We start from the raw sequence: 27,218 nt of genomic DNA on the forward strand, positions 1-27,218 counted from the left end.
AATCGTGCATGTAGTGTCGGTATCACTAAAATGAAAGTGGTTGCATCGGAAGGTCCTACTTTTCTTACGAGACGAAAGTCAAGATCACGAAGCGTGTGGTAGAACAGGTCGCAGATCGAGGAAGCTGGTAGGGTGTTCTGCACGGTGGCCGCGCTAATGAATTTCGGTACCTTGGAGCACCATTTTGCAATAGTGTCAACACCAGACATTTACCACCACGCGAAAAAAGAGCACACTGTATGGATATAGTAAATAGCATATAGAAACCTAGCGTTGTTTCATCGACTAATACAGCGACAGGAATTACATCGTGAAACTGGAGGGTAGTCAGGGTCAATGGCTCAGCGTGGCAGAACTTCGGCAGCCGACCCCAAGAAGTTCAACACGACATCTCGCTCTCCTGACTTGCGTACAAATCAAGCTGTCTCAATGCACAATGATTTGCAAATTCAATCGCCTCCTCGGAGATTCGCCATCTATCCTTTCTTCGTGACTGCATATAAGTCAAACCTTGCCTTGCAGCAAGTCATCAGACGAATCGCGGCACACTACGAGATGGTCGAATTAATTTGATCTCCAACCTCCACTTCAACATTCTTTAGTTCTGTTCCAGGACAACCGAAAAGGCTTTTCGGAGGTGAAACGACAAGATCTTTTCAGAAGGTCATACGACAACCCTCTCCTAGGGTGAAATATCCCTCTCCTAGGGCAATATCGCGCACCCCCCGACAAGGGCGCATCGGCATTCTTTTAACCCCAAATACAGGCGGACTACATCTTCGACCCGGTATTTGGCTCCCCCATTATAATGGCTGGCCTTATGCTGGTTTTTAGAGGGGACACATGCCTAGTTTTTGCAGCGACAAACTCTCAAGCTTCATGTAACCATCACACGCCGTCGCTGATTCTCAGTTCTGCAGTTGTTGAACCTTCGTCAAGGTTCACCAACTTTCGATCATGTCTACTGCTTTATATGCGCATGTTTGTCTGTACACTTACATCTAAGCACGTACTCCTAAAAGCAATGGGTTGGCAAATACCAAGTGCTTGCTGTTGTAGACCTGAGAGGTCACATCATCCCCTGGCCTTTGTCGTCTCGACAGTTATGAAGAGTAGTGCTTTAGGCAAAAGATCAGGCAAGCCTCGCAACGCTTGTTTCGGTATCTTGCAGAGAAAACGTTTCTCCAAACTTCGATGATCTACGAGGCTTGTTTCTGGGAGGAGTCAATCGAGTGCGTGATCAAGTGCTATCAAACGCTGCAGCCCTTTGCTGATCGGAGGACGCAGAAGGGACCCATGTGGATAAGTCATACTCCTCAAATCATAGCATCTTCAGTGCTCGTTAATAATACGGTTGAGTCCTCCGAAAGGCTGTTATTTCTACTCTCCAATGTATTGAAAGCAGATAGTAAATCGTCATATCCTCAGTATGACAAGAATTAACTGCAAGGTAAGAGAACAGAGGACTGGTACCATCAGGATGTACTGAACTTTCTTCGAGAACGTAGACAGGCATCAATGCACAAGAATGCTAATTGGGCAAGGAAGATAGTGCAAGATCTAATCTATAGCATCATATCTGCAAGATGTCCCGTCACAGTCACGATTCATCAAGATTTGGCTTTTTCCATCTACTGCCGCGGTGGCTTAGTGATTAGAGCGCCTCGATATGTGTTATTCAACAAGCATGTTATTTACCAGGGTTTTGGGAGCCTGCAGTAAAGGCGCCACTGGGTGGGGGGTTCATGTGGATCTCGCCGCGCGCTGATCATGTCGTTTGCTAGACGCGAGCGTGTATGACTGCTCCAAATCATGTCCATATAAAAACAATCGGCTGTCAAGTACGGTGTGTTTGTCCGTAGCAATCTGACGATTTTCTGAATCTTGTACTGAGGTATCCAGTGCTCGTTAGCAAACTTGCTAGATAGCCTTCCCTTTGGCCAAAATGTGTCCCTTAGTCAATTGTAATCCTCGCCGATGCCAAATCAGCTTTGCAACATGATGTTTGTTGCTGCTTGTATTCCGAGTCTGTATACCGCTCAAAAAGTCGCCGTGTCATCAGACCTATAAGCATAATCTATCCGAGGTGCGTCTTCCGTCATTTTACGCATGCCACAAGAATATTACGCCCGTCTGTAGGGCACTGCTCGAGAGGGCATCCGCCGATCCAGGTACTCGTGCATCGTCACCATCCTAAGTAGCAATGGCAGCACTGTCTAAGTCATGATCTTGGCTGTTCAGGCTACAGGAAAGTGGATTATGTATTTTCTTAGAGCCAACATTGAGTCCTCGTTCTATTGCGTGACAGTCATGAGAGGAGAGCGGAGAATAGCTGCATAGTCTGATGGCAGACATTGAGGAACATAAATCACTGCCATTGTCGTCTGTCTCAAGACTCCTTCTATGCTTGGATCTTGGGTATCCGTACACGAAAAGCACGGTATCACATGACACACAGCCTGATTAGCGACTGAGACGGTGGGAGTGAAGCCCGTGCACCACAACTCGTCCGGTCATTCACAAAGTCTCAGATCTTCCGAGCTTTTTCTTACAACTTTGTGCGCATACTTTCCAACGGACAAACAACACAGATCTTTAATCTACGAACTCTATACAATAGCCACCATGTCATGCTTTCAAATGAGACGTCCTTACCTGACATTTTACAGCAGTAAGGATGCTGCGTATGCGCAGGTGCAAGCAGCACAACAACGCTTCCAAGGAATCCGCGCACAATCGACATCGACTGTCGACGCAATTTCTGAGGCATGGGCCGTCCTTCTGGACTGCATTCGCATTGCCGCTGCCCACCATTGGGAGCTGGTGAGCACCCCAAATAGGCTAAAGGGTCAAGCTCCGGCTCCCTGGCCATTAAGCTCTCCAATACAAAAAAAAACAAAAAAACATTATATAATAACAAACCCCACACAAACAGCAAAACAGGAGACAACCTCGTATAAAAAACCACCCTGATGATATGCTCCACCTCTACGTGGTATCAGGGACAAGTAACCTCTTTGTGGTGAAACCAAGTCTGAACATCAAGTAGGAATATAGATCGAGAACGTAATTATGCCTTTCTTGAATTGATCTTGTGTATTCTTGTGGCCAGCTTGAATAAACGTGCGAAGAAATCATAAAGTGTCCGGTCCGAGCTTGGAGTATTATCAGAGCTTATGACCAGACGTCTCCCCAGCTTGACTACCGCCTTGTCGAAAAGAGGATCCATTCTATATGCAGTTTGGCATGCACTCCTTCTCTACACAATGCTCTTTAGATCAAACAAGTCCACTTTGTCGCGTTTGTATCGCGTTTTCTCTGGTCTAACCAAGAGACGAGGCAAAACATTACAAGTTGAGGGATGTCGCGTGATGTATTCAGAAATGGAAGTGCCAAAAGAGTGCAACGATGTGAGCCAGTCCAATCTATGTCTATTGATGTCTGGAGAAACCAAAAGCGAAACCACATCAGCCTTTTTCGGGCCACTTTTGTCCTCCTTCTTCAGTATATGTAGTAAACATTCCGAGCATCTTGACGGCAACGTGAGGAGTATCCACGAAGCTCCTCCTGGCGGCGTAGAGACCTCCCGTGGCAGCTTTCGAGACGAGTAGGCGATCTGCTGCGAGCAAGATACTGGCGACGAGGAGGTCCGTTGCAGAGAGATGCTTGCTGGTTGCGGTCGTTGCGTTGACTGGGATTAGAAGGTCCAGGACCCAATCCGTTCAGATGAGCCGCGAAAATACCAAGTTCTCGCCAGAAGACTCCCTCGACGCAACGTTCGCCAGAGCGATCCACTCATTGATGACTGAATGGGCAAAATGTTGCACGCAGACCTAGACGACTCCAATCAGGGCGGGGTCCAGGAGCGTCCACAATCGGAGGGCAAGTGGGCGGTACAGCGTTGAAATGCCAGCGGTGGGGGGCAACAATGCGGATCGAGTCCATTACAAGCGCTTCTGCTTCGACGAGGTCGTTCCGGTGTGTATGAGGCTGGACACGCGCGCGCAAAGTAAACAGACGCTGGATTGCTGCTCTGAGCTTAGCAATCGCAGCATATGTGTTAGCAGCCATGTGGAGGAAAAGACGGTCTTGGGATCTGTGAACATTAGACATGTTGAGCTGATGTTTGAATGAGATGTGTGATGTTTGGAAAGTGTTTTGAATATTGTTGGTTGAAGACCGGTAGAGTTTTGATGTTGGAAAATTGAGCGTTTAGCGAAGTTGACATATGGCCAGGATCTCGCCCGCTTCCTCACTCGCTTCCATCTCGTTCCTACTATGCGTTTGCCGACGACGCCGCGCGTTTGCGAACCAAGTGTCCAGCTGGCGGGCAGTCAATTTCGTAAGGCGCTCGAGACTGGCTTTTTCGCTTTTTGTTGGATACGTGTTCCTCTCATGTGTCCGCATCCAGTCATCCAGTACGCAAATCGCCGTGAAAGGCAGGCGGTGACCGTGTTTTGTACGATCAGAGGGTCTGACCTCGGTGGAGGACGGTCGCTCCATGGTAAGCTTAGTAGGGTTTAACTGGATTGCGTCCATCGATATTCAGGACGAGTGATCGATCTTGCATGGAGGTGCACACGGGCAAAGATCTTAGTGAAGACGTCGTGACCACCAATGTTGCCGTCGGACAGTGCATCGAAATCTCATGGTTACGTTGGTTCACTTTGGAGGGGCGTCGGCTAGATATTAAATGGCTACTGCCGATTACGCCGTTTACCAAGATCCGTCGGTTGCCGCGCGCACCCGACGGTTCCCTGGCTTAGCGAGCAAGGCTAATCTCCACGAAGAAACAGCTTTCCATTTTTTATTCTCCAGATCAAATATATCAATTGTCAGCGAAAGCCCTTGCCATCTCAAATTGGCGCACGAACGATTATATCGTGCCGGCTCAGTATCCGACCCTCGAAAATACGCCTTGAATCCGATTCTCTCTTTCTGCGCTATCTTACCGACGCGCTCGTTGCCGTTTGTTGGCTTAAAGGCACATAGGGAAATCTACCGTCAGCAATGCAGCTATGTAGCAAGCACATTGCGGAGAAAATGCTAGGCGGAAATGTAGACCATCGACCCACTGCGTAAGCAATTCCATCTCGGCGTCGTCGTTGGCCCCATACATCTTGCCGCCCCATGTAAGTGCCTATACAAGCTGGCTTGCACTACTGTTCCCCTTGATCACCCATGGCTTGGCGTTGCCCAGCATATCCAGAAAGGCTCTCTGTTCGTCTCACGATCGTAGAGCAACTGGGTCCACCCGATCAACCAAGCTCTTGCCGTCCAGCTTGGTGTCGCAGGCATAGTGTAGCTTGTACAATGCCGATGCTTTGACTCTGAATGTGTTGATCAATCCGGACTCAACAGCGTCCATCGAGCTCGAGCGCACATATTTCTTGCCAATCTTGACGTTCTATCATATCTCCACGACTTTATGTCTAGACCTTACCTCATTACAACCGACTGTGAGGCACACTTGTATATTGTAAGAATGTAGAGTATCACTCTTTTCTATTGGCTTAAGTCACTCAAAAAATTGGTTAATACACGCATATGTATTGAGCAATGAGTGTTTTCCATGGTTGCCCGAATATTCAGACATTAGCCTCCTGGCTGCACAAAACACTTCATGCTCGCGTTCATGATGGACCGCAAAGTCTTACCGTTGTACGGTCGTTAAGAAACCCAGCCTACTAACAGTATAGGATAGCCGTCAGGAAGACCCTCTCCTTAAAACTCGATGCAGCTCGGCAATAGATGACGTCGAACACTTGTACACGTCACCTTCTCTTCATTTTTATTGTCACTAGATGGAGTTCCAGATACGCTCCGTAAGGTGTCCCGCGATAAGCAAGTATTAGACTGTTACGGCAGCACGTCGTACACAGACTGACTTTATGTCATTCCTTGACTGCTGCTGATTCGATTGCGTCTATACTTCATGGCGGGGCCCAAGACAAAGCCAGACATCGTGATTCCGACGATGCCTGTGTCGTGTCAAATTATAAACTCTTACCAAGACTCCAAATCGAGAGCGAAAATACTCCTTCGAAGTGACGTGAAGCTAGCTTTGCTCGGCTACTCGATTCGACCCGTCAAAGCGCTGAGTCTTCCTGCAGCCCCTAATCGACAAGCCTGGATTACAGAGCAGAAAATTGCGTCTCACGCACATACCACAGTGTATAACGGCCGGCTAGGATGATGACCTCGGTTCCCGGCAGACCCCTACACATCCATGTCCTTCGGCTGCGAGCGGCAAGCACGGGCGCTCACGCTCTACTCGACATGTCGCGAACTTCGATAGGGTCCGAGCTAGGCCGCCCCCGCCCCGGCTCGAAATAAGTGTCCACCTATATTGCGCTAAGCATTTCGGCTCACGGCGGGAGCCGTACTTGACTTGTTCCAAACCCTTTCACTGCTGCGTGAGTAATGTCCCTGTAGGGGGAGCCGATCACTGCGGAAAGTCGGTCAGTCTACCGTGATACATCCGTCGACTCTTCTGTTTTCTATACCAAGTGTTTCAGGAGTTCCAGATCTCATCCTAGTCAAGCGGGACGGCGATGATCAGTGAGGCATAACGTTGATGTATTTGCAATGATATTTGTACAGCCTTACTCGCTTAAGCTAAGTTTAGCCGCGTCTCCCAAAAGCATAATCGCCCCTTAGTTGACACTCTCCTAGCTCATAGCCCGCGCATCTTCTTTTACACACCCTTCCAGCGCTTCCTAGATAGCAGTCTTGATGTCTTCTACATCTTCCAGGCCGACGCTGATGCGGATGATGTGTTCGGGCAGACTATGCACAGCCACTTGGTGCCGATTATAGTAGTGCACTAGCAAGATGAAGGGCACAGCAATAGTGAAATTGGTACCGAAACTCGAGCCTTTAGGCAAGTTGAGCAAGTCATAGAAGCGCTGGGCGACGGCGGCATCGTAGAAGACGGCGCTTATGAGGGGACCGTAGCCTGCCTCAACGGGATCTCCGCTCTGCCTTAGTCCCTGCTTTCGTCCTCGCATGAGGCTACGATAGACGGGCAGCGACTCGTCATATCGTGGGTAGTTGAGCCTTTTGATCAGAGGGTGGCCGTAAAGCATATGGGCAACCGTCAGCGCGTTTGCGTTGCACCTTTGCGCACGCCATCGCACGTGCTGGCTATTGTGTTCCAGCGTCTGTACATCCAGCGGAAAGGCTATGGGCCGCTCGTAGCGCGCTTGCAGTGCCGACTGCAGGGCGTCGCAGTAGTGCGAGGCCGGGCTGACGATGACACTGTGCATCATAGTGGTTAGCTATCTAGTAAGCTACGGAGAAGGGCGGGACTGCATTTCTCTTACCTGCCTCCGGTGACATCGGATGCGCCGCTGAACATTTTGGTGAGACTGGTCAGCATCACGTCGACGTAGGGTATGAGATCCAGATTAATGAACCCGTTAATCGTGTCGTCGCACCCGATCATGAACCCATACTTATCCGCGAGCGCCCGAAGGCGCGGTAGTACTATAGTCGAAAGAAATATATTACTCGGCAGCTCGCAGAACAGGGCTCCAATCTGCTCCCTAGCCTCTAGGCGTTGTTTAAGGTCCCGCAGATCCTGCTCCGTTCCTCGCTTGTATCTAACGAACTTCTCCTATGGGCTATGCTTAAGGTAGTAGATCGTCTCATCGTACATCCATCTAGAGGATCTGTCAGCAAATCAAGCCCGCGGTACTACCTCGCATAGAGCTGGTAAAACTACCCGAAAGCAACCACTGTCGACGTCGCTGCCACTACATGAATGGCTTCAGATGCGTGGTAGATGGCGCTTATACCGGTCGAGTACAGCGTTACATGCGCTGGAGTAATTGTAGGGAATGAGAGACTCTTAGGAGTAGCCAGTTCGGCAATTTTCGATCTAACGCGCATCGCTGTGGCGTCAGACTTAAGTATCTAGAATGGGATTGACAGTGAGGCTATCGGCTTCGGTGGTACCACCTCCATTATCCTGTAGCTCGATGTGACTTTAAGGTAGTCGATGTGATCTTAGGCAAACAAGGCGTGTCTCGTCGTCAGTCCGCCGCCCACAGTTATCTAGAACATTATAGCTGACTGCTTTGCTTCCTTAGGAAACGATGTTAAGGCAAGACCGGCGACGGCCAGCACTTAGACCACGCTTACATCGAGTTCCGGGGCTTCGGAATTAGGCAATGTCGATAGCAGCTTCCGGGTGCTCCTTTGAAATATACTTTGTATAGTCTCGAGCGAATGACTCAGTTAGAAATAACAGGCACGCCGTCTCACACTCGCTGGCGATAGCGAATCTCTTAAGGGCCGCATGTGTGAGTCTGCGTATTAGCCAATTAAGGAAGAATCTAATGACCTATAAGCACGGGTTAAGAAGACAACATTGCAGGAAAGTACACTGCTTTCTCTAAGAAAGGCTATGCTTTAGACGAACCTAGGGGAGCACCACTCTATACGGGCGTTCTTCCATTCTTCGCTCTCCGCGAAGTAGGCGATTGTAGACTTCCAGGTCGGTAGTGAGATGCTAATGCCCTATGTCATGATATGATGAGTAAGCGCTCGAGCGATCCCCTCCGAGAGGAATCCCCTCTCCGAACTGGGGCTATACATGTTGCGAGTCATGAGGATAAACATATGCAGTCCTAAAGGGCTGTGCAACGAGTCTCTTACGAGACATTGTAGCTGGATTATCAATATGTATCTGGTCGGGAAACCGCATCTTGCGATAGGACTGGATCGAATAGTAATGGAAAGAATGGTATCAGGAGCTTCGTCTTCTTCTTATAGAGATCAAGTTGGTGAATCAGGTGAAGCTAGTCGCCCTAGTTCGCGACTGTTTATGTATCACACACGATAAGTCTATAGTGGACAGGTAGGGCCCTAACTCTGCTCATCGACCACGCGTCTCCTACGCCCAATGAGGAAAAGCTTTCTATGTCCGTACTTTTAGGCGGCAGCCCGGTGATAGTATGCTTCAATAGGGCAGGCATATCGCCCACACCTTGTGCGTGCCTCGCTAGTCGACTGCGGCTAGAAGAGCCTAAACAGTTCACAGGCGAGTCCTTTAAGATATGTTGAGTTCTCTCGAGCTTACCTTCGCTATGGTACCGGCTACGCCCTAGGCTAAATCTTAGAAGATTGACGCCTGAGCTGGGACAAAGGCTTACGCGATCAGCCTTGGATAGATTCCCCAAGTTGTCATAATAGAGAAAGAAGAAGAGGAATCCCAGGAGAGTTTTATCCGAAGCTTCGGGAAGAATCTGGAGCCCAACTCATACCATCTACCTCTGCCAGTGCGTCCCTGGATGTCCTTCAACACCAGAAACACCGCAAGCGATCACTCTCAACGAGACGTCGAATGTGACAGAACACAAGACACGTCAACATGAACACCTCGACGGCTTTCACGAGCCTCGACAAAGCCAATTTACCAATCATCGACTACTCGCGAATCGAGGTTTTCTTGGCCGAAAGTCCGCCCGAGAACCTAACCGAGAACTTCGAACTCTTGAACGCTGTCAATGATATTGGTTTTATCAACCTCAGTAACCACGGTACCACCGAAGGGAAGTTGAAGAAGCTGTTCGACCATACCATGAAGTTCTCAGTAAGTGAACGCACTTCTCTTGTAGTTTTGTGCAAAGTGTACAAAGATGGAGGTACTTGAACAAGAGGGAAGAGATGGAAACCAAACTATTTTTTCATCCAGCTGGCGATCTTCTCTCCCGATGGTTCGATGACGACCTAAGATCCGTTGAGCATGGAGTCGCCGGGCCACTACTCGAACGTTTGAAACTAGATGCTCAGGATAGGCTGCCACCGCGGTTCATTCCAGCGGGGTGCAAAACCCCTAACAGAAATGCTTGGATAGAGCCTCTAAGCTCATGCATCATCGAACAAGACCCTCAGCGCTTCGAGGATGTGTGGGCGGGCAAGCACATAGCCGATCGTATCGCTAGATTGCACAAGGATGACAAGATCTTCGAGATGTGGCAGAAGTCAATGTACAGGGACAATTCACTGTTCATTCCACTTAGGCGGGGCGACGGTTAGTCTATAACGTACTACATACTCCTTTCGATGAATCCAGGGGAATCGCGCAGGGAATCCCAACCATGCTATCTTTCTCCTTGCATATGGAGATTACAACGGGCTGCTCCACAATGATATTAGAAGTCTTCCTTGCCCAGTGCACGAAACTATTTCAGTCCTTGCTCGACTTTTGGCACCTTCACCCTCACAGTTTTCCAAGTTTTCCTGATCATATTACGTTTAAGCTATATAGCGTAGCGCACGTCGACCATCTTCCCGATCAATGATCCTGACATATGCTTTCGCACTCTCCTTGTACCCTTTGGTGAAAATCTTTCTTGTCGATGATCTGGTAGCAATTCGATGCCTTAAAATTGAGGAGTAGAGAACTAATCTCAAGACCAGCCGGGCACTGGAGCTGAAGCTTCCATTCTGTTACTTTCCGTGATCTGACGCGTTCCGACGCGTACATGCTTTTGTGCCAACAACGTGTTTGTCTTACTGCTTCGCCTTTCCCATGTGCGTCAATAACGTCACTGCGTCTTCCCCATTTCCTTGCAACCTTTCAACCTCAAGCAGACCTCCGAGCGGTTCACCAACGCGACCACACAACAAGCGGGCTTCATGTACAAAGAGAGATCTTGCTATTCTGCGAACGGAACTCCTTCCACAATGCGATTGACCACAAGCTGGACGTCGAACGCCGAGCATGGAGAGGCTCCCGTTTCATCGTCTGGGGCAAGAGGCCCTGGTTGTGCAAGCATTGCTGCAACAAAAGACAACCTATCTTGATTCTTTGCGTTCGCGGCGAGCACCAGTAGCATAGTAGCGACATGGAACAGTAGCACCTTCCTAAGCACGGTTGCAATCGAGTTGTGGCAGACATGCCGAAACTAGTAAATCGGAAAAGGAAGGTCTAAGAGCAAGGTGCACACGGTATCCGCCTTCGCTAGATGGCTATGCCTGGGTCACGAGAGATATAGGCCGCCACCGACGACAAAAGTGATTGATGTTATCATTTCTGGAGACGTGGGGTGTTACGTGTTGTGGGATGTTGCGTGGGATGGTTCCTTATCTAGACACGCGCACAGACCGCGAGAGCCCAAAAAGCTTTGCGAGTTTTCTAGGCGTACGAATTCTGGGCCAGTGTCTTCCAGCCTTTAGTTCTGCTTATCATCAGAAGAATTTCATTTGATCATTCTTCTAAGCCTACTCTACCAGCGAGGTTCATCCTGGTTGACAGGAACGCCGCAGAAGATCTCGCATACGCGCGCATATAATCGTCTTCATGGCGGCGTCGTCGTCAGACATTAGGGGTGCGCCGGATGACTCTTTAGTCGAGATCGAGACTCCAGCTACTATGCAGGATAGCGCTCGTACAACCGACTCTCCTTCCCAGAATGTCAATTGCGGTCAGACAAGCTTACAAGAATCGTTTGACAACGGGGCTCTCACTTCCGGCGTTCCGCTACACACTGCCACTAGGACGAGATTACAAAGGGCAACAGTTATGGGGGTTCTGCTCATCTGCCTCTTCCTCTCCGCCCTCAACTTAACGATCATCACAACTGCTGTCCCCACCATCGCTAGCGACTTCAATGCTCCCGCCGGCTACACCTGGGCGGGCAGCGCCTATCTCTTAGGAATGCCTCCTTCGTGCCCATCTAGGGAAAGCTATCCGATATTTTTGGCCGCAAGCAGACCTTGCTTGCTACAGTCGGCATATTTTTGCTAGGATCACCCCTCTGTGCCCTCAGCAATAGCATGGGCATGTTTATAGCTGCCAGGGCTATATAAGGCGTTGGTGGTGGAGGCGCCGTCGTGCTGATTAACATCTGCGTGTCCGATCTCTTCAGCCTGAAAGAACGTGCCATGTACTTCGGCCTCCTTAGCACTGTTTGGGCTCTCGCGTCTGCTTTGGGTCCTGTACTTGGAGGTGTCTTGACTAACAGGGTCTCTTAGCGTTAGTGCTTCTGAATCAATCTGCCATTTGGCGGCCTCGCTCTTGTAGTACTAGTCTTCTTTCTCTAGATGCATAACCCTCGCACGCCGCTCAAGCCGGGTCTGATCGCCATGGACTGGATCGGTAATATACTCGCTGTTGGCAGCACGCTTAAGGTGCTCTTAGGCCTTGAGTTTGGCGGCGTCGAGTTTCTATGGAAGTCGGCTACCGTCATCTGTCTTATCGTCTTTAGCGTTATCGGCGTCGCGCTCTTCACTGTATACGAGTCCGAGATCGCGAGCCACCCGGTCATACCTCTACGCATCTTCCGCTACAGGAACAGTATCTCCGCCTGCAGCTTGAGCTTTTCATACGCCATGGTCTTCCTTAGGGGCACCTACTGGCTACCTCTGTACTTCCAGGCTGTGCTCGGGGCCAACTCGCTACTATCCGGAGTGTACCTCCTCCTATATGTTGTTGCATCATCCTTCCTCTCGGTAGGCAGTGGCATATTCATCAAGAAATCCGGCAACTACTGCTGGCCGATCATCATTGGGTTGCCCGTCATGGCTCTCGGATTTGGCCTTATGACTTATCTCGGGGACAGACCGCGCTAGGAACGTATCATCATATTCCAGATCATCGCTGGGCTTAGGTCTAGCACCGGGTTCCAGGCACCTCTCATTGGTCTTTAGACCAACATTGATCCGCGAGACATTGGCGCCGCCACATCGACCTACTCTTTTGCCCGACAGATTGGTACATCCGTTTCCGTCGTCCTAGGTGGAGTCGTCTTCAGTAATGTTAGAAACTCGCAGCAATCTGGTCTAGAGTCTGCCGTAGGTCCGCAGCTCGCGCTACAATTTGCAGGTGGAGACGCCTTCGCTAGCGTCCCGCTGATTGCCAGGCTTCCCGCCGCCCAGCAGCAAATGATCAGGACTGCCTACTGGGAAGCATTACAGAAGATGTTTATTCTATATGCCTGCGCCGCTTTCACCGCATTCTTGATTGGGCTGTCTCTCAGGCAGGCGAAGCTGTCTCAGGAGCACCAGGAACACAAGACCGGCCTTCAGTCGCTCAAAAATGAACAAGATAGGAGGAATCTGCAGGCCGACGCAGAACCTGCTGTACAACGAAAGAAAGGAGAACAGTAACGGCTGTATCAATGACGGCACCGAGACGAAATGCAACCAATACCAAGCCCTTTAACATTGCTTACCGTTGCTTGCGATCAAGTCTAATTGTAGCCCAGCATGGTGTATTCTTATTTTGACAAACATGATACGCTGATGGCATAGATCCTGATTTCTGAATATTAGAATCAGAGAGGGCTAAACTAGAGATCAAATCAGCCAGGCAGGCGGTCGATCAAAAATCAGTCAGCTATCAGGTGTTTTCCATGGTTTCTTCCATCGTCGCTATCCATGTCGTTGCTGTCAATCTCCGTATCAGCGATACCCTCCCTCTGTCAGTCCTTGGGCCGTATCATGTGCCTGATCGTGGCACCGTCCCATTGGGAATGTTCTCGAGAAGTGGTACGCATTGTATCACTAAATTTCTGTGTCAGGGGCTTGGCCCTCAACATTTTTACAGTGCTGCTGTCTGTGCAATAGCAAGTGTATCGAAAGTCGACTCCACCGGAGAAATGTCAGGGTTCTATAACAAGGATCATGGTTTCGATTGTGCTTACACCATACATACAACCCAGGCATTTCCTAGGATAAGACTGAATCCGAAAAGGCCACCGGCTCCCTTGCATGTGCGCTATCAGGATGAGTAAGGTAAACAAGAGCTAACGAGCGAGCTGACATCTGGGATTCGAACTCACAATCAATTGTTACTCCTTACCCATATGCCTCATATCGCGTTAATCGGCCTCTGTGCCGATCTCTGAGCTTTTTGTCACACCACCACACCCAATCGGCTTGAGCTCGACTCGAGATACAGATCCCATGATGATATCGTTGTTGTTGTTGTTCTTGCTGTTGCACAGAACAAAAGGGGGGTTGCCTTGGTAGAGCTAGATGGACAACAAACAACCGATATTGGAGGACGGAAGTATGAAGTTCTGCATGCGGTTCCGAAGTGTAGAGAGAACGGAAGAGCTCAAATCATTCTTGTACGGCAAGCAAGTTGGCGTGCTTCTAGACGGCGACCCCTTACTGAGAGTAAGATCTGTGCACAACCATCGAGGGAGTCTTAATTTTACTGCCACGTCTCACTCAAGTACTAGCGTCTTTGTCGGAAGTCGTGGCTTGGTGGGTCGATCTCACTCCTATGTGGCTTCCAGACAGAGCGATAGCACCGTTGGGGTGACAGTCCGGATTGAAAAACTTCAAATTCTCATCCACAGCGGGGATTTGACTCGCAATCGATCAGCGAACCTCTGATATACTCTGTTAGTGCTTGTCCAGATAGCTGACTTAACCAGCACTGGTTCGTTCGAAGCAGCGTGCCTCGATCGAGACATTGCTTGGCTGTAGAGATGTGTGGATAAGCCCATCATGAAGGCATCTCCTGAGCGAGTCTAGCAGAGCTGATATTGAATGATAGCTGCTCCAAGTGGGACAAACCGCTGCTATCACGACTGCGTATCTGAATGTCTCATCAGCTCGACTTCCCGCCGTCGAGTCCTATCCAGTGGACACCTTTGCGCATGTGAGTGCCTAGGAAGGACGACTTGTTAGAGTACATTGACTCACTAGATGCACCAGACGATGATGGCTCATGTCGTTCTATTCATTCTCACCAGGGGCGTGTCCAAGATATCCATGACGTTGAACATACGCCGAATCTTTGCAGCGGGAGCCAGCAATACCCGAGCTTGTGATATCATCCTGCTCACCGTAGTTATGTGGGCCTGTCTCTCTCCGTTGGCCGCATTGATCAAGTGTGGCGTAATCCACTTTTACGACTATCGACCACCCGCCTGTCCTGGTGATGTGAGTTGATCGAAGAAGATGCATCCTTTACTATCCATGCATCACAGTATAATATACTAACACCATCAGATCGTACGTTTTATCAGTATCGTGGTGTGTGACGTTGCCGTTGAGCTCTGTTTGATGACAACTTTCTGCCTTATGGTCAATAAATTGCAGATGAACATGCACAAAAAGGCAAGAGTCATGTTGGGATTCAACACGCGTCTTTTGTGAGTTCATATCAGCCTTCTACTTCGCTCCACAGTCGCTCACTACGCCTGACATCCAGACATCTGACGCCTATGATCATATTTTTCAGATTCTATATTGGAGCTGTTGAAACGCAATCGGGTGCTAAACAGCGACTGGCAACCATGTGGCAACAGGTGGCTCTGGGAGCTGATCTTATACTCGCTATACTGCCATTCGTCCAAAATTGGCTCGAAGGCTTCAAAACATTCGGTCTGGCTCTTGGGGACCAGAATAATGGGCTTGGAAGTCATGAGCTCTCTACCCTTGACTTGAGCCGGCGCTATAACTTGTCGTACGTGACCACGGGCAGAGCGGACAGCACCAAGAGTAGCTCTTCCAGTTCCTCTAAGGTCCCTATGCTTCCGCAGCCTCCGGGCCGGATCTGGGTGGAGGCCTCCTTCGCTGTACGGCAGCAACACGCCGAGCTGACCTTTCCAAGACGATCTCCAGTATGTACCGAGATGTCGATTACAATGGCAAGACCTGGCCACTCAGGAGAAACAAGACATTCGCTCGAAGCAACATCAGCAGATAATCTTTGCACTGACTCTGGTCCCAAGCCCCGTAGAATTAACGCCAGAAGCTCTCTCCGGCACAGCTTCTGGGGCGCGATCGATGCGGAACTTCGCCTATCAGGAATCCTTATCGCTTGTAGATAGAAACTCCATCATCTTCTATACGTCCGCTCTATTGTATATACAGCTCAATATCCGTACTATATTGATGGCCAGATCAGGCGCATAGGCATCCGGAAATCGGTTGACTTCAACGCGATGCCGTGTGGGACAACTTGGTATTAGCGGAAATGGGACAAGACTTACGACGAAGACTACCAGCGGTACATCAAAAATCTCAGCGGTCTCTTCTGCCGGGTTCAGGCTCTGTCGACTATAAGGGGTTGTAGATCCTTGAAGTAGACTCTATTGCTGCACACCTCGAATCTTTGCGACAAAAGCATGAGCGATCTAGTCGTAGAGTTTCAGAACGAATATACAGCCGGCGACAGCCGTCGCGGTCCGACCGGACCTGGATTATAGCATGAAACCATCATCGCAAGCTGGATGACTTTTTCTGATGAAGCATCAGCTTGTTACCCAAGCGAGCTGAACAGCTAGCTTGTCGAACTTATTCTTCACTTTTTGCATATGAACAATCATATGCCAAAACTCGCAAGACTCAAGCCCCACATTCTCACGATACCCATCCAGTCAACTTCCATAGCACCGCGTCGCAAGTGGCGAGTTGCCTTTTCTTCATCACAGATGACTTGGGGCAGCCGAAGGATGTGTCTAGAACCACACCCAATCCCGCAGTCTTGTAAGGCTCTTATATATCGATACCTTTGGCTCGATCGTCTAAACATGCGCTATTGATCGCAGCGAGGAAGACAGGAAACACGATGCAAGGACTTTTACGTTGATGGCTGGATATCAGCCAAGTAGCACAAGAAAGGATGTGGCGATAGTGGGCCGCGATCTCTTCCTGTTGACACTGTGGAGTGTGCTTGTACTGACCAGGGTACATGCTTGTATGGAGATAGATGATATGGCGGAGTACTGCATTGTTACCTACTCGTGTAGTCAGCAATCCGTCCGATTCGAAGTCGGAAAGTCGCCAGTGATAAAGACACGATATGGCTTGATGACCATACATGATCGAATACTATCCGCTCGCAAGATGATGACAAATTGTCAACCCTCGCTGGATTTTACAAGCGACGGACCGAAGCCTGCAAATTCCAGAATCTTTGCAGCTTGTACCCAAAAGCGGCCACTGGGTCTTGATGCTCTAGGATGCTCCCAACGTTGTTTTCAACATCATGTCTTAATCGCAGTGCCAGCCGGCCAAGTTCCACCTATCTGGCATCAACATATCTGCGCAGTCTATAGACAGCGGACGGGTGTATATTATCCTGGCATGATTGCCTGACAACATGTCGTGATGCACACGGAGCGATGAAAGATGATTGCTTGACTCGATACATGTCCAGGAAATGGCAAGAATTCGGGTTCCCGGCAAGCGCTGCGTACACGTCCAGGAGTAAGGTGTACCAGAGTATCTTGATATGTAGTCGATTCAATTTCACCTTGTCTTGTTGATGTACAATATTTCCCAACTGTCGAATGTGTTGTGACCACATAGCCTCGCCCGTCTCGTTACTATTTGCCTTGAAGGATATGTCGAATATTAGCAGTAGAAAATGCAGATATAGCAGAGACCCTAGGGGTAGATCACAAATCCAACAGGGATGGAGACAGCCTGTTGATAGTGCTGAAGAGCGCATTCGAGCAGATGGGAGTACCCTTTGGATACGAGAGACAGCTTGGTAATCGCGTGTATAGCATGATGCAACTGTCTTGATGTCAACGGATGTCCACGAAGATCACATGGAGTAGGTACTTACTGGCTGGAACTCTCTAGATACCTCTACCATCATACGTCCTCCATACCGGTCTGCCAGTCTAGATTCCCATTCGAGGGGCATGATCCTTTCGAAGACAAAGGCTTCGAAAAATGTCATGATAAACTGTGGAAGCTTATGCGGCAGAGCCTGGCGGCCGCTCTTTTGTTGTTGGATTCCATCAGTTGTTCCTTTTATCCTTATTATCGAATCTATTAGATATTAAATCACATCAAACCACTATGTATACGTTGTTCGCTGGTGAAACATCTTGTTATATACTAATTAAATCATGCATAGAATGTGCGCCAAAAGTTATATGGTCATTAGTTGCCTTTTGATGTTTAGTGTTCTAAAAACATAGTTGCTAGGACGACCCTGTTCTTTCTCTCGAATCTAGCTTGGTAGTAGGCTGTATCGAACGCCTGCGTTTGACTTCTGTCCACAACGGCTACAGTCACAAGATCATGTCCACCTCGGGTGATGTTTTTTGAAAAGCGAAAATTAAAATTCGTAGCAGCACATCGTTCGTCGAACGGCATGGTTCGGTCACCCGACCGCACCTGCTCGCGTTCAGCTGTCATTGCGAGATCTGAGACCCAGCGAGACATCGTGGTTTTATTATCGTTTTCCCTGCATGTGTTCACCGAGATTGCAGGTCAAGCACAGAGATGCGCCTTCCATGTCATGCGAAGTCAACTTCGCTCGGCCATCCGGTATCATGCACTAACGCGCTGGACATTGCTCACGCCCTACTTGACAAGCGTAGATCATGGGGCATAGGGTCAGGCCTCGTGCACGTTCCACCATGACTGATAGTCGGCTACATCCACCGCGCAAACTATGACTATAGGCTGGTCCCATTCTTCCGTTAGCACAACCTTCAAGCTTGACTAAACATAGCTGGTAGTGATAAGAAAAGTACCCCTCTCGTTATTGCTCAACTTATAGAGGAACACTCTTCTGGACTCTAGAACTTTTGTTACGCCTATCGATACCGGTCTTATAAACTAGCGGCTGCAAGCCAGGCCCGCTCGATTCAATAGCGTCAAGCCAAAACTTCGCTGCACTCTTCTGTCGCCGTTTAATGATTTTGAGCTGCTCAGAATCAGGAAGTGCTTGGATGCAAGGCGTTTCACTTGAAGCTCGCCCTTACCCAATTAGGGGCCTGGTACGGTCTCCTCTTCATTATCTGTGAGATTTCAAACTTGGACAATGGTATGAACAGACTCCCACGGTTTAGTGGATCCGCAGTAGTTCAACGGTTGTAGTGGATTCCCAGGCAGCTGCTTTCCCAGCTGTGACAATGCGTGACAAGAGACTACAGCGAGCTGACTCGAGATGTGTATAAGTATGATCATCATACATGCCATAGCTTGCCCACAATCTGTAGTCACATGTTTTGGCCCTGCCTCTCGTCCCACACAACCAGCTCAAGGCGAACATTATGGCTCTTCAAGATCTCACCGACGTTATCGACCGAGTTTGGTTCTGGATCACAAAGAGTGACAAGGAAATTGTGCCCAACAAGATCGCAGCCGCTTACAACCAGAAGGGTGGCTGGGAGGGATGGGCTCAAGTCGAAATTGCATATCTCATCCAGACCAAGTACAACAATGTCACAATCGATCGAGAGGTCAACGTGTACTCCGGGACTAAAAAAGAGAACGACTTTGTCATCACAGACAAGGGCAATCCCCCGAAGCCGAAACAGATCATCGAGCTGAAATGCGAAAGGGGCACCCAGTCCGCGGCACAATTCGTGCAAAGCTTCTCCGACGACATAACGAAGATCCACAATCTTCCCATCAACCCGTCTTACAAACCAGCCAAAGCATACGCGGTCGCTATAGTCTGTACCGTACTGACTCAGCAGCTGATGATAAATACAGCTTGGCAAGTCAAGGTTAATAGGATTCAGTGTGGTCAGACTGGGATTCTTATCTTCTGGAATGAGCTCGACATCGTCTAAGGTCTATTCGAGCCATGTCTTATCACTCTTTCTATCTCATGATGGTGTCATGAGTGGCAGCGCTTGACTTTGGGACAGAAAGAAGCTTGATCCGAAACTTGGTAGGATTACGAAGGATATGGTGTGTTGAATTCTGAACGCGGGACGTCTCATCATATGTTCTCTCTTAAGAAGTCTCCACTCCGGAATCAGGTTCCTTCCAATTATCTGCTCGTACATTCCAAATTTCACTGTGAGTCGGGTCTGCCTCATGTAGTCATGTGCTATATTTCCCTCTAGATCTATGGCTGCAACAATTCCGACACATAGCTGCTAATGTCAATGGGCTGCTATCTGGAACGATAACCTAGAATGAACAAGTGACTTTTATAAGTACGGTCTTGCTGAGAGAATCAAAAACGGGTCCCTTCACTATGTTTTCATATACAGTAAACCCCTTACCACTTTCATTAGTAGTCTTAAAGTAACTCCAATGAGAATCATACTGCGGAAGGCAGACCCTAAATCGTTCACACGGACTTTCTTGATCGATGCTGGTGTTTGGCTATGTGATAGCCTAAGTCCACCTTCCATCTGCAGCTCTGTCGGAGTGAGCCGCAGTCTTACCTTCTAGGCGTGGTGTCAAGATAGTTGTCTGGCTCTGTTGGGAGCTCTGCGGACAATAGAGCGCAATGTCCGCCGTCAATTGGCCGCAACGGAATCGTCCAGCTCCTAGATCTTCTTTTGTCGGAGTACTTCGAGGGAACTGATGACAACAACATGCCATGGAACTCCTGCTTCTCAATGCTTCGAAGAGCAATACAACAGAAGGACTCGATTACAGGCCTTATTGAAGAAGAGCAAAGCAAATGGGTTGGTATTATTGCTTTGAATCGTCGTTCTAGCTAACCTCTAGATGCTTCTAACAAGCCTTCAGTACTGGATGATACGCTTACTAGTGATGACTGGCAAATGCTCAACAAGTACCTTGGGTTTCTGTAACCACAAGAAGAGACTACTATGATCCTCCAAGACCATGGCAAGTGTAGTACTCAAAAGCCAGCATGCCGTAACCCCCCAAGATTCTCAATCTACTACTGAACACTTGTATACGCACACTCAAACTCAGGACTCTTCCAACTTTGACACTCCCTCTACAACATCATCTCGCCAGTCACGACAAACACGGCCTTTGCAACAAGAGATTGAAATGCCTCCCCCTCCCACTCCTCCACTTCTCACCCTTGTACCGGAAGCCCTACCAGCGGTCAATTACATCTCCTATGCTAAAATCTATCTTGGGTGAATGAGATGCAACAAGTTCTACGAGCTTATAGACCGCTCTACTGCATAGGTTACTGCTCTCGCCCCACATCTTGCGTATACCTAGAGTTATCCGAGGGTACTCGAGGTTCTAATCAGCATAGGTGTCTAGCACAAAGATAAGGATTTCGATGCTCTGGAAAGACTACTCAGATGGAACACTTCCAGCTCGAACTGAACACGTGGAGCAAACACCCGATAAGCGCCGAAAGTCCTCACCTTTTTGACCTCGATGATGATGTTATGGAGTCTCTTGATAATGAGTACCAACAGTGGTTTCAACGCCCTTGGGCCTACTTTGGTCCTAAGAGCCCTCCATTGGAGCTCTGGACTAGCAATGCTATCAAGAAGACATCTCTGCAGCTTCAGAAGGTGGCACTTGATGTGTTTACTGTCCCTGCAACGTTAGAAGAACCAGAGAGGGTGTTTAGCTCTACAAGGTTGATGATGAGACCACGTCGATTACGGCTATTACAAAAGGTTATCGCGATGAGTCAATGCTTAAGAGACTAGTCATGGCAAGACTTTGTTACCTTCCAGATCTTTGAGACAATGAAGGAGAGGTTACAACACGTAGAGGCTATGCAGATTAATGTCTGATCCGCTCTCTTGAACCACAATTACTCTCCTGAACGACCACCACATCCGGTGGATATTGCGTCAAGCCATCCATGGATCCATAGATGTGGATGTGACCATCACTAATGGATGTCTATCCAGTGACTTCACGGATCGAAACCATCGAGCTTTACTTTAGTCAGATCGAAAGCGATAGCTCTTAAAAGCGGACTTCTGCAAGATTAACGGCTTTCTTCGAGACTTCTCATTGCGATATTCCCGATTCTTAATTCCTCGCTGTTGACTGAGCTCCAATGGTATACAAATGACTATATGGAGTTTTGGGAATGATTTGCAGAAAGGGCAGTGGAGGTACTTTTGTGTCGGGAATTATTTTCAGAGGCGATGTTAATGATTATACCTAGGGCTACAGCAATCGCGAACATAGGTCAAGACTAGCTTTTCAACTATTGTTTCCATAGATCCCGATTGCATACCAGCCTTTAGTGTGGTGCCTCGTGTCGTTAATGCCGTCCTCTATATAGTCTAGAATTATATACAGCCCAGGAACCTTGTGCTCTGTCCAGCCATACAATGTCTAGGCGACGGGCGACCAACAGAGACACAAAAAGTGGTCCGATCTGGACGACGGACAATTGAGGTGCCGTGTGCTCTCACGAATCTTTTGATAGTTTCGAACAGACGCAAGGCTCGCATGGTAATGTCTAACATCCAAACGGAATATTCAAGTATGTAAATCGCAGTCTGACCGCCATTGCCGAGGCGCTCAACCCAGCGTCGAGGCAAAATCCTGTCGTCCACAAATGTACGTTCTCCAAACCATGATAAGTGGTGAATAACCCGTGCTTAATCATTCTGCTGAACCATGACCGCTTGTCTTTTGTGCAAAGGTGAGCAGAAGGCGGATTCCGACCAGTTTGGGTATGGTCCTCAGAAGAATAAGGAATGATCGTCTCTCGTACAGCAGAGCCGCCATTGCTGCAATTGAGGATGGCTTTGTCAGAGTAAGATCGTGTACTCTTATCTCCTCCACATCACCATAAATCAAGGCCTTCAAATTGTCTTTGATCAGCTGATCCTTGGTGTTCAGGCAGGTAATCAAATACAGACTGTTGCTGAGTGTTGCAAGCGAGGAACTCAGTTGGGGTGATGGAAGAAAAAACCTGGTCGTGTTAGCATGGTCAAGAGATGGAACGCGATCCCACCCATTGATTTTCCTGAGGTCTTGGGATGGCGACGCTATTCCTTATGCTCTGCGGAATGTTACGCCTCTAAACTCCCGATTAAAATCAAGGCTGGCGATTGGTCAGCTCCAAAAAGCATTTTGTGTTCGCAACGGCGCCTCACTGTTATCTTAGATTGAGTGCTCGCATATACAATTACTGAGACAGCTCAGTACTGTTCTATGGATGACCCTTAAATTCCGCATTTTTGATCTCTTGAGACTAGTAGTTGCAGCACCGTCCTCGATACGAGATCTAATTTGATCTTTGCCCTATTCTGGTCTCCCGCTCTCGTGGTCTGACATTAGCTATAGCTTCAAGACACAGATTCGCATATCTGAGATCTACTGTGCCCCGCCTTATCGTGAAATTTAGCTCGTACAACCGCCGGCGTACATAAACAACGGTCCAGCCCTCGGAAAGCCTGGTGCTACTCTAGCCGAGCAACGGCGACGTCTCAGACCCTGCAGATGCTTCAGTGGACTATTGAACTACGTCAACGAGTATTATTGGCGCCATCAACAAGATCGACCCTGATCCTACACGAATGAAGTCGTGAACGCTGGATAGCAAATCGTCGTTCCTCGACTCCAGCTGACTAGTCTACGTGCGGGCTCCATGGCATGATCCGAAACAAGGCGGGATCTCGTGTTCTTATTGCCGTCTTTGTCGCATGGACTTACCAGAACTTCTCACCGAGGCTGTAGGTCGAGCGCAGAAATACTCCTTCCAAGTAATGCAGAGCCGCTTTGCTCGGCTATTCGATCTCAACCACTACAGCGTCAAACCTCAATAGCGCCCTACTTGACAAGCCTAAATCAGGGGGCACAAGTTTTAGTACCATGCACATCCCATTACGACCAACGGCCGGTTCTTGCTTGGCATTATGTCAACACGTGAACTACTTGGGGTCATATGGCGTATCAGAGAAGAAAGCGACCTATGCATAAGCTCTTGAGAAAGAGGGACTGCCACAAGAACGTCGCGTCATTGCTGCATGCTAGTTTCCCAGTTTCGACTATCTACTCCATTGATGGAAGGTTTCGAGAATATGGAAGCTGCAGAACGAGCGAGCTGTCACAACGGCAAGCTGAAATAACGGGCGACGGAACCTTGATGGACACGATCCAGGAGATGACTGCAGGTTGTTATGCATTCGACGCTATAATTGGCTTGTGTAGACGAGTTCACTGTACCCGTTAGTGTACTTGGTCACTGTGCTGAACGACGTAGAGACATGCAGATCAACTCACCGTATAGCGACTACATCCATATGTGAGAGTAGTCTGGCTAGCGTGGTTGGTTTAAGGCGTTGTGCTAGCATTGGGGCCATCTGATCCTACGCTGCCATACTCCTTCGCGGAACTATGCGGGGCGCATGCAAGCTCTATACGTGGGTTCTGACGATCAAGTCTCTCTCGATTGGTATTCGTGGAGTTTACTTGCGTTGATTGGCTAGGCCGAAGCGAAGAAGCGTAGCGGAGGAGACGGGTTTTGGCAAGACCACAAAATACATAAGGACGCTGCCCACGGGTGCCCCATACAGTTTCTTTCCCGAAATCCCAATTCTGCAACTTTGTCATTGCCCATCTCTTCACTTGTGCTCTAATTACGACCTACTTCGGAAGTTTCGATCATCCTCGGCAGTGAACGAAGCCATGGCTTGGACGTTGAACAAGACCACGGTGGCGAATCGATGCCTTGTCGCGGGAACCATTGGACTTCATCTGGAAGGCAACCTTCATCCCACCTGGGTTCCCACTGGCGGTGAGACGCATGATCTGTCTGGAAAAGTCACTAGTATCACTTTTGGGGCATCAACCTACAGCATCGCTGGTTTGACCGCTAGCGACTCGAGCTCTGTTGCCATGATCACTAAAGAAGACAGGGCGAACAAGCTAGCCATTGACGTTGCTGACGCTAAGGGTCACCTGACCTCGTTTGAGACTGCTCCTGGCAAGCCTCTCTCGACAATCATACCTGACGATGGTGCTGTTGGCCATCCGGATGTCGACCTTGAGGTTGAAGCACTTGCTACCAGGTACTTGAATCGCGCCATCACCATTGCCGATCGCAAGCTGCATCCGTTGCAGAGCAGACTCTTGATGGCTTCCGACAAGGGTGACGATAAGTTCGATAATTTGGTCGCCATGCTCAGCAACACAAGTTCCGACCCAAAGACCGAAGCTGCTAACGGTGTTCCTCCGTCTAACTCGCGCATCGCTGCAGACCCCGTTGTGCCGGCCGAGGTCCCTACCGAGGCCAAGGCAAACATACCAGACAACATGCTCAAGTTGTCGCAAGCTCAGGGTGCTGTCTCCCTGTACACTAACATCTGGAGCATCGCTATGCGTACTAAGCGAGGTCATCCCGATGCGTATAAAGTGTCCATACCGGAAGAGGCCAGCCAGCTGAATGCGGACCTGGCGGACTCTGTTTCCCAATGCTTGCAGGGACCCTTGGCTGGGTACCTTTCGAAAATCGATGGCAACAATGGTGGTATCCATAAGGAAATGTGTGTAAGCCTACTATAATTCTTGTTCAGAACGCGTGTGCTGATGGGCTTCGCCCTATTGTACTAGGTTCACTACGGACATCCACTTAGAGTTTCTCAACACCTTCTTCGATAGTTTCGGTTTCCAAGCCGGCGACATAAAGGAACTGGACGGAGTCTTGACTAATGTCGTCCAAGCATTGTCGTCCCTGAAGGTCTCATCGTCAAGCACTTCCTCTGACGTCAACCATGTTATGACCACACGCGGCTTCCGCGAAGTCATTGTGCCAGACAGTTCAGGCTCACCCGAGATTGTCGCTTACGAGCCCATCATCCGCTCTACGTATCTGCACGTTGCACAGAGCAGCTGGGAAGTCTCCATTGGCAAAAGCTCGGTCGAGAAAGTCAAGTTCGACATGGACTACGCGGATGACACCTATGTTCTCAACGTCCCGATCTTTGACAAACATACGGCCAAGTTAGATGCGGTCATGCAAAGCTTAATTTGTAAGAACACGGCGGATTTTGGCAAGGATATCACGCATGCCACAGCGAACGGACAGCAAAAGAGTAATACATCATCCGAATCTGCAAAGTGAGCGGAAGATCTGGTCGGTGGTGTCATAGCAACCCTCAAGCTTCTTAACATTGTATTCAAGTCGCGACAATATGATAGCTATGATATAGAAGTAGCGATGAGTCTGTTCTTTCCTAGTATATGAGTGTGGACGCGGTAGTAGTGCAACTGCCTAATTGAGCGCTGACGTATATCACACTGAAACGTGACATGTTCTCAGACATATCACTCTTTTCTGCCTAGTCTCCTCACCTCCATGATTGATTGATTGATCGATGGGATCGATCGGGCTACTTGTCTCCACGGCAAACATATCATCCGTCTCCTACTAATTTCACCCTCTATATTCGCTTCTGTCCTTATCCCATTCGTAAATCACGTAAGTAATGGTTTCTCGTGTAGCTCCACATTCGCATCCCGGCGTGTCGGACATTTTCATATTATATAGAATACTCCCTAGCCTAGAGTGTCCTTTCCGGCATCGGAATAGGATCGAAGCTCCTTCGACTGTTAGTGCGTTAAATACAGCCGTTATGTGTGGGCTTGGAAGGGCCGCATTCAGCCGTCATATGCTTGCTCCTATGTGTTGTGTGCCTAGTGGTCTCGAAGTCCTGACTTCCTTCCAGATCTTGTCGAGTTGTGATTGGAATGGTTTCTTAGTCACCCTTAAGACCATCTTGTCTGTAGGTTCCGCAAAGCGTTGCTGGTATCTCTGCGCCTTCGAGATGTCGTAGTTAGGTGGGTTAGGGAAGTTAGGGGGATTAGGGAGGTTATAGAGAGACTCCTCCTCGATGGCCTCCTTTGCCAGTCTGTCCGCCCTCTCATTCCCCTCTATGACTTTATAGGCAGGTACCCACTGTAGACGGACCGACCCTCCCTCCTGGTCCCGGAGAGCCTTAATATGCTTACGAATGCATCGTACCACATACTGTCCGTGCGTATTGGTTCCCTCCACGATGTAGCGTATAGCTCGCTTGCGATCAGTTGCTATGGTTGTCGCCTTAGGAGTGGCTTCCTCTGGGCTTGGTATAATAGGGCCGCTTCGATGGCGATGAGTTCTGCGACAGTCGAGTCACCCACTGACCATCCGGGTAGTTTTCTCTAGGTGATGGTCTTCCAACAGTTTCCTCGAACTACTGCGATACCGCCTTCTCCGTTCTTGCAGGTCGCGTCTGTATACAACGTGGGCTTCTTCTCCTGGAGGCCGGAAGAATAGCAGGATCAGGAATAAAGGACAGTCGACCCAACATCATAATCCGACTAGGATATTGTCGTCCAGCTGCACTGCCCTACTTTCAGCGGAACGGTCATTCGACATCAGGGAATGATTGACTCTTTCTCGTTACATATTCGTTCTCCTCCGCGCTGTAAACTTTCCTGCCTTGCAAAGGAGGTAGATGACTGTCTCTATCGTTGTGCATCCTCTCCGACAGTTAAAAACGTCACCTACGCTTTAGGTAAATGGTCTGCTGCCGAAAGAATCGGACGTCTGATGAGTACGCATTATGTGTCCATCTGTAAAACTGAGC

The 27,218-nt window shown here is 49.0% G+C and overlaps 12 protein-coding genes across 12 annotated transcripts; 10 read left to right on the plus strand and 2 right to left on the minus strand.

Annotated features, from left to right (window-relative positions):
- Positions 1-691: 691 nt before the first annotated feature.
- On the plus strand, positions 692-1,360 carry AUEXF2481DRAFT_411341 (uncharacterized protein). Its single transcript, XM_013485777.1, has 2 exons — positions 692-1,232; positions 1,288-1,360. The coding sequence occupies exon 1, from the start codon at positions 809-811 to the stop codon at positions 1,196-1,198; it is 390 nt and encodes a 129-aa protein (XP_013341231.1). The 5' UTR covers positions 692-808; the 3' UTR covers positions 1,199-1,232; positions 1,288-1,360.
- Positions 1,361-3,070: 1,710 nt separating this feature from the next.
- Positions 3,071-3,759, plus strand: AUEXF2481DRAFT_411346 (uncharacterized protein). Its single transcript, XM_013485778.1, has one exon. The coding sequence runs from the start codon at positions 3,177-3,179 to the stop codon at positions 3,609-3,611; it is 435 nt and encodes a 144-aa protein (XP_013341232.1). The 5' UTR covers positions 3,071-3,176; the 3' UTR covers positions 3,612-3,759.
- A 2,883-nt stretch (positions 3,760-6,642) lies between these two features.
- On the minus strand, positions 6,643-7,532 carry AUEXF2481DRAFT_411575 (uncharacterized protein). Its single transcript, XM_013485779.1, has 2 exons — positions 7,326-7,532; positions 6,643-7,260 (listed from the first exon to the last, which is right to left on the minus strand). Exons 1-2 carry the CDS (start codon positions 7,445-7,447, stop codon positions 6,720-6,722), a joined length of 663 nt encoding a protein of 220 aa, XP_013341233.1. The 5' UTR covers positions 7,448-7,532; the 3' UTR covers positions 6,643-6,719.
- Positions 7,533-9,376: 1,844 nt separating this feature from the next.
- On the plus strand, positions 9,377-10,044 carry AUEXF2481DRAFT_31869 (uncharacterized protein; the record flags this gene model as incomplete). Its single annotated transcript, XM_013485664.1, has 3 exons — positions 9,377-9,598; positions 9,624-9,636; positions 9,701-10,044. 3 exons carry the CDS (start codon positions 9,377-9,379, stop codon positions 10,042-10,044), a joined length of 579 nt encoding a protein of 192 aa, XP_013341118.1.
- Positions 10,045-12,054: 2,010 nt separating this feature from the next.
- AUEXF2481DRAFT_31870 (uncharacterized protein) lies at positions 12,055-13,119 on the plus strand (the record flags this gene model as incomplete). Its single annotated transcript, XM_013485665.1, has 2 exons — positions 12,055-12,462; positions 12,661-13,119. The coding sequence occupies 2 exons, from the start codon at positions 12,055-12,057 to the stop codon at positions 13,117-13,119; spliced, it is 867 nt and encodes a 288-aa protein (XP_013341119.1).
- A 1,394-nt stretch (positions 13,120-14,513) lies between these two features.
- Positions 14,514-16,243, plus strand: AUEXF2481DRAFT_411725 (uncharacterized protein). Its single transcript, XM_013485780.1, has 3 exons — positions 14,514-14,907; positions 14,977-15,119; positions 15,209-16,243. The coding sequence occupies exons 1-3, from the start codon at positions 14,671-14,673 to the stop codon at positions 15,798-15,800; spliced, it is 972 nt and encodes a 323-aa protein (XP_013341234.1). The 5' UTR covers positions 14,514-14,670; the 3' UTR covers positions 15,801-16,243.
- A 1-nt stretch (position 16,244) lies between these two features.
- AUEXF2481DRAFT_411384 (uncharacterized protein) lies at positions 16,245-17,251 on the plus strand. Its single transcript, XM_013485781.1, has one exon. The coding sequence runs from the start codon at positions 16,561-16,563 to the stop codon at positions 17,068-17,070; it is 510 nt and encodes a 169-aa protein (XP_013341235.1). The 5' UTR covers positions 16,245-16,560; the 3' UTR covers positions 17,071-17,251.
- AUEXF2481DRAFT_42715 (uncharacterized protein) lies at positions 17,048-17,773 on the minus strand. Its single transcript, XM_013485694.1, has 2 exons — positions 17,546-17,773; positions 17,048-17,493 (listed from the first exon to the last, which is right to left on the minus strand). The coding sequence occupies exons 1-2, from the start codon at positions 17,660-17,662 to the stop codon at positions 17,362-17,364; spliced, it is 249 nt and encodes an 82-aa protein (XP_013341148.1). The 5' UTR covers positions 17,663-17,773; the 3' UTR covers positions 17,048-17,361.
- An 817-nt stretch (positions 17,774-18,590) lies between these two features.
- On the plus strand, positions 18,591-19,532 carry AUEXF2481DRAFT_411375 (uncharacterized protein). The gene is made up of 2 exons (XM_013485782.1): positions 18,591-18,760; positions 18,895-19,532. The coding sequence occupies exon 2, from the start codon at positions 18,990-18,992 to the stop codon at positions 19,512-19,514; it is 525 nt and encodes a 174-aa protein (XP_013341236.1). The 5' UTR covers positions 18,591-18,760; positions 18,895-18,989; the 3' UTR covers positions 19,515-19,532.
- A 941-nt stretch (positions 19,533-20,473) lies between these two features.
- On the plus strand, positions 20,474-20,862 carry AUEXF2481DRAFT_411736 (uncharacterized protein). Its single transcript, XM_013485783.1, has one exon. The coding sequence runs from the start codon at positions 20,530-20,532 to the stop codon at positions 20,797-20,799; it is 270 nt and encodes an 89-aa protein (XP_013341237.1). The 5' UTR covers positions 20,474-20,529; the 3' UTR covers positions 20,800-20,862.
- Positions 20,863-20,872: 10 nt separating this feature from the next.
- AUEXF2481DRAFT_700401 (uncharacterized protein) lies at positions 20,873-21,434 on the plus strand. The gene has a single exon (XM_013485784.1). The coding sequence runs from the start codon at positions 20,970-20,972 to the stop codon at positions 21,327-21,329; it is 360 nt and encodes a 119-aa protein (XP_013341238.1). The 5' UTR covers positions 20,873-20,969; the 3' UTR covers positions 21,330-21,434.
- Positions 21,435-24,276: 2,842 nt separating this feature from the next.
- Positions 24,277-25,711, plus strand: AUEXF2481DRAFT_7370 (uncharacterized protein; the record flags this gene model as incomplete). Its single annotated transcript, XM_013485629.1, has 2 exons — positions 24,277-25,133; positions 25,201-25,711. The coding sequence occupies 2 exons, from the start codon at positions 24,277-24,279 to the stop codon at positions 25,709-25,711; spliced, it is 1,368 nt and encodes a 455-aa protein (XP_013341083.1).
- Between the last annotated feature and the right edge of the window lie 1,507 nt (positions 25,712-27,218).

Source organism: Aureobasidium subglaciale, assembly GCF_000721755.1.
Source record: "Aureobasidium subglaciale EXF-2481 unplaced genomic scaffold scaffold_20, whole genome shotgun sequence".
Taxonomy (NCBI): Eukaryota; Fungi; Ascomycota; class Dothideomycetes; order Dothideales; family Saccotheciaceae; genus Aureobasidium; species Aureobasidium subglaciale.

What these genes read in the sequence shown, in the direction of transcription:
- AUEXF2481DRAFT_411341 (XM_013485777.1), top strand. Translation starts at nt 809, where the DNA reads ATGGCTGGCCTTATGCTGGTTTTTAGAGGGGACACATGCCTAGTTTTT.
- AUEXF2481DRAFT_411346 (XM_013485778.1), top strand. Translation starts at nt 3,177, where the DNA reads ATGACCAGACGTCTCCCCAGCTTGACTACCGCCTTGTCGAAAAGAGGA.
- AUEXF2481DRAFT_411575 (XM_013485779.1), bottom strand. Translation starts at nt 7,447, where the DNA reads ATGATCGGGTGCGACGACACGATTAACGGGTTCATTAATCTGGATCTC. An exon ending in TCCGATGTCACCGGAGGCAG is followed by an intron (nt 7,261 to 7,325) that starts GTAAGAGAAATG and finishes TATGATGCACAG; the next exon opens with TGTCATCGTCAGCCCGGCCT.
- AUEXF2481DRAFT_411725 (XM_013485780.1), top strand. Translation starts at nt 14,671, where the DNA reads ATGCACCAGACGATGATGGCTCATGTCGTTCTATTCATTCTCACCAGG. An exon ending in CACCCGCCTGTCCTGGTGAT is followed by an intron (nt 14,908 to 14,976) that starts GTGAGTTGATCG and finishes TAACACCATCAG; the next exon opens with ATCGTACGTTTTATCAGTAT. An exon ending in GGATTCAACACGCGTCTTTT is followed by an intron (nt 15,120 to 15,208) that starts GTGAGTTCATAT and finishes CATATTTTTCAG; the next exon opens with ATTCTATATTGGAGCTGTTG.
- AUEXF2481DRAFT_411384 (XM_013485781.1), top strand. Translation starts at nt 16,561, where the DNA reads ATGGCTGGATATCAGCCAAGTAGCACAAGAAAGGATGTGGCGATAGTG.
- AUEXF2481DRAFT_42715 (XM_013485694.1), bottom strand. Translation starts at nt 17,662, where the DNA reads ATGACATTTTTCGAAGCCTTTGTCTTCGAAAGGATCATGCCCCTCGAA. An exon ending in TATCTAGAGAGTTCCAGCCA is followed by an intron (nt 17,494 to 17,545) that starts GTAAGTACCTAC and finishes ACATCAAGACAG; the next exon opens with TTGCATCATGCTATACACGC.
- AUEXF2481DRAFT_411375 (XM_013485782.1), top strand. Translation starts at nt 18,990, where the DNA reads ATGGCTCTTCAAGATCTCACCGACGTTATCGACCGAGTTTGGTTCTGG.
- AUEXF2481DRAFT_411736 (XM_013485783.1), top strand. Translation starts at nt 20,530, where the DNA reads ATGGCAAGTGTAGTACTCAAAAGCCAGCATGCCGTAACCCCCCAAGAT.
- AUEXF2481DRAFT_700401 (XM_013485784.1), top strand. Translation starts at nt 20,970, where the DNA reads ATGGAACACTTCCAGCTCGAACTGAACACGTGGAGCAAACACCCGATA.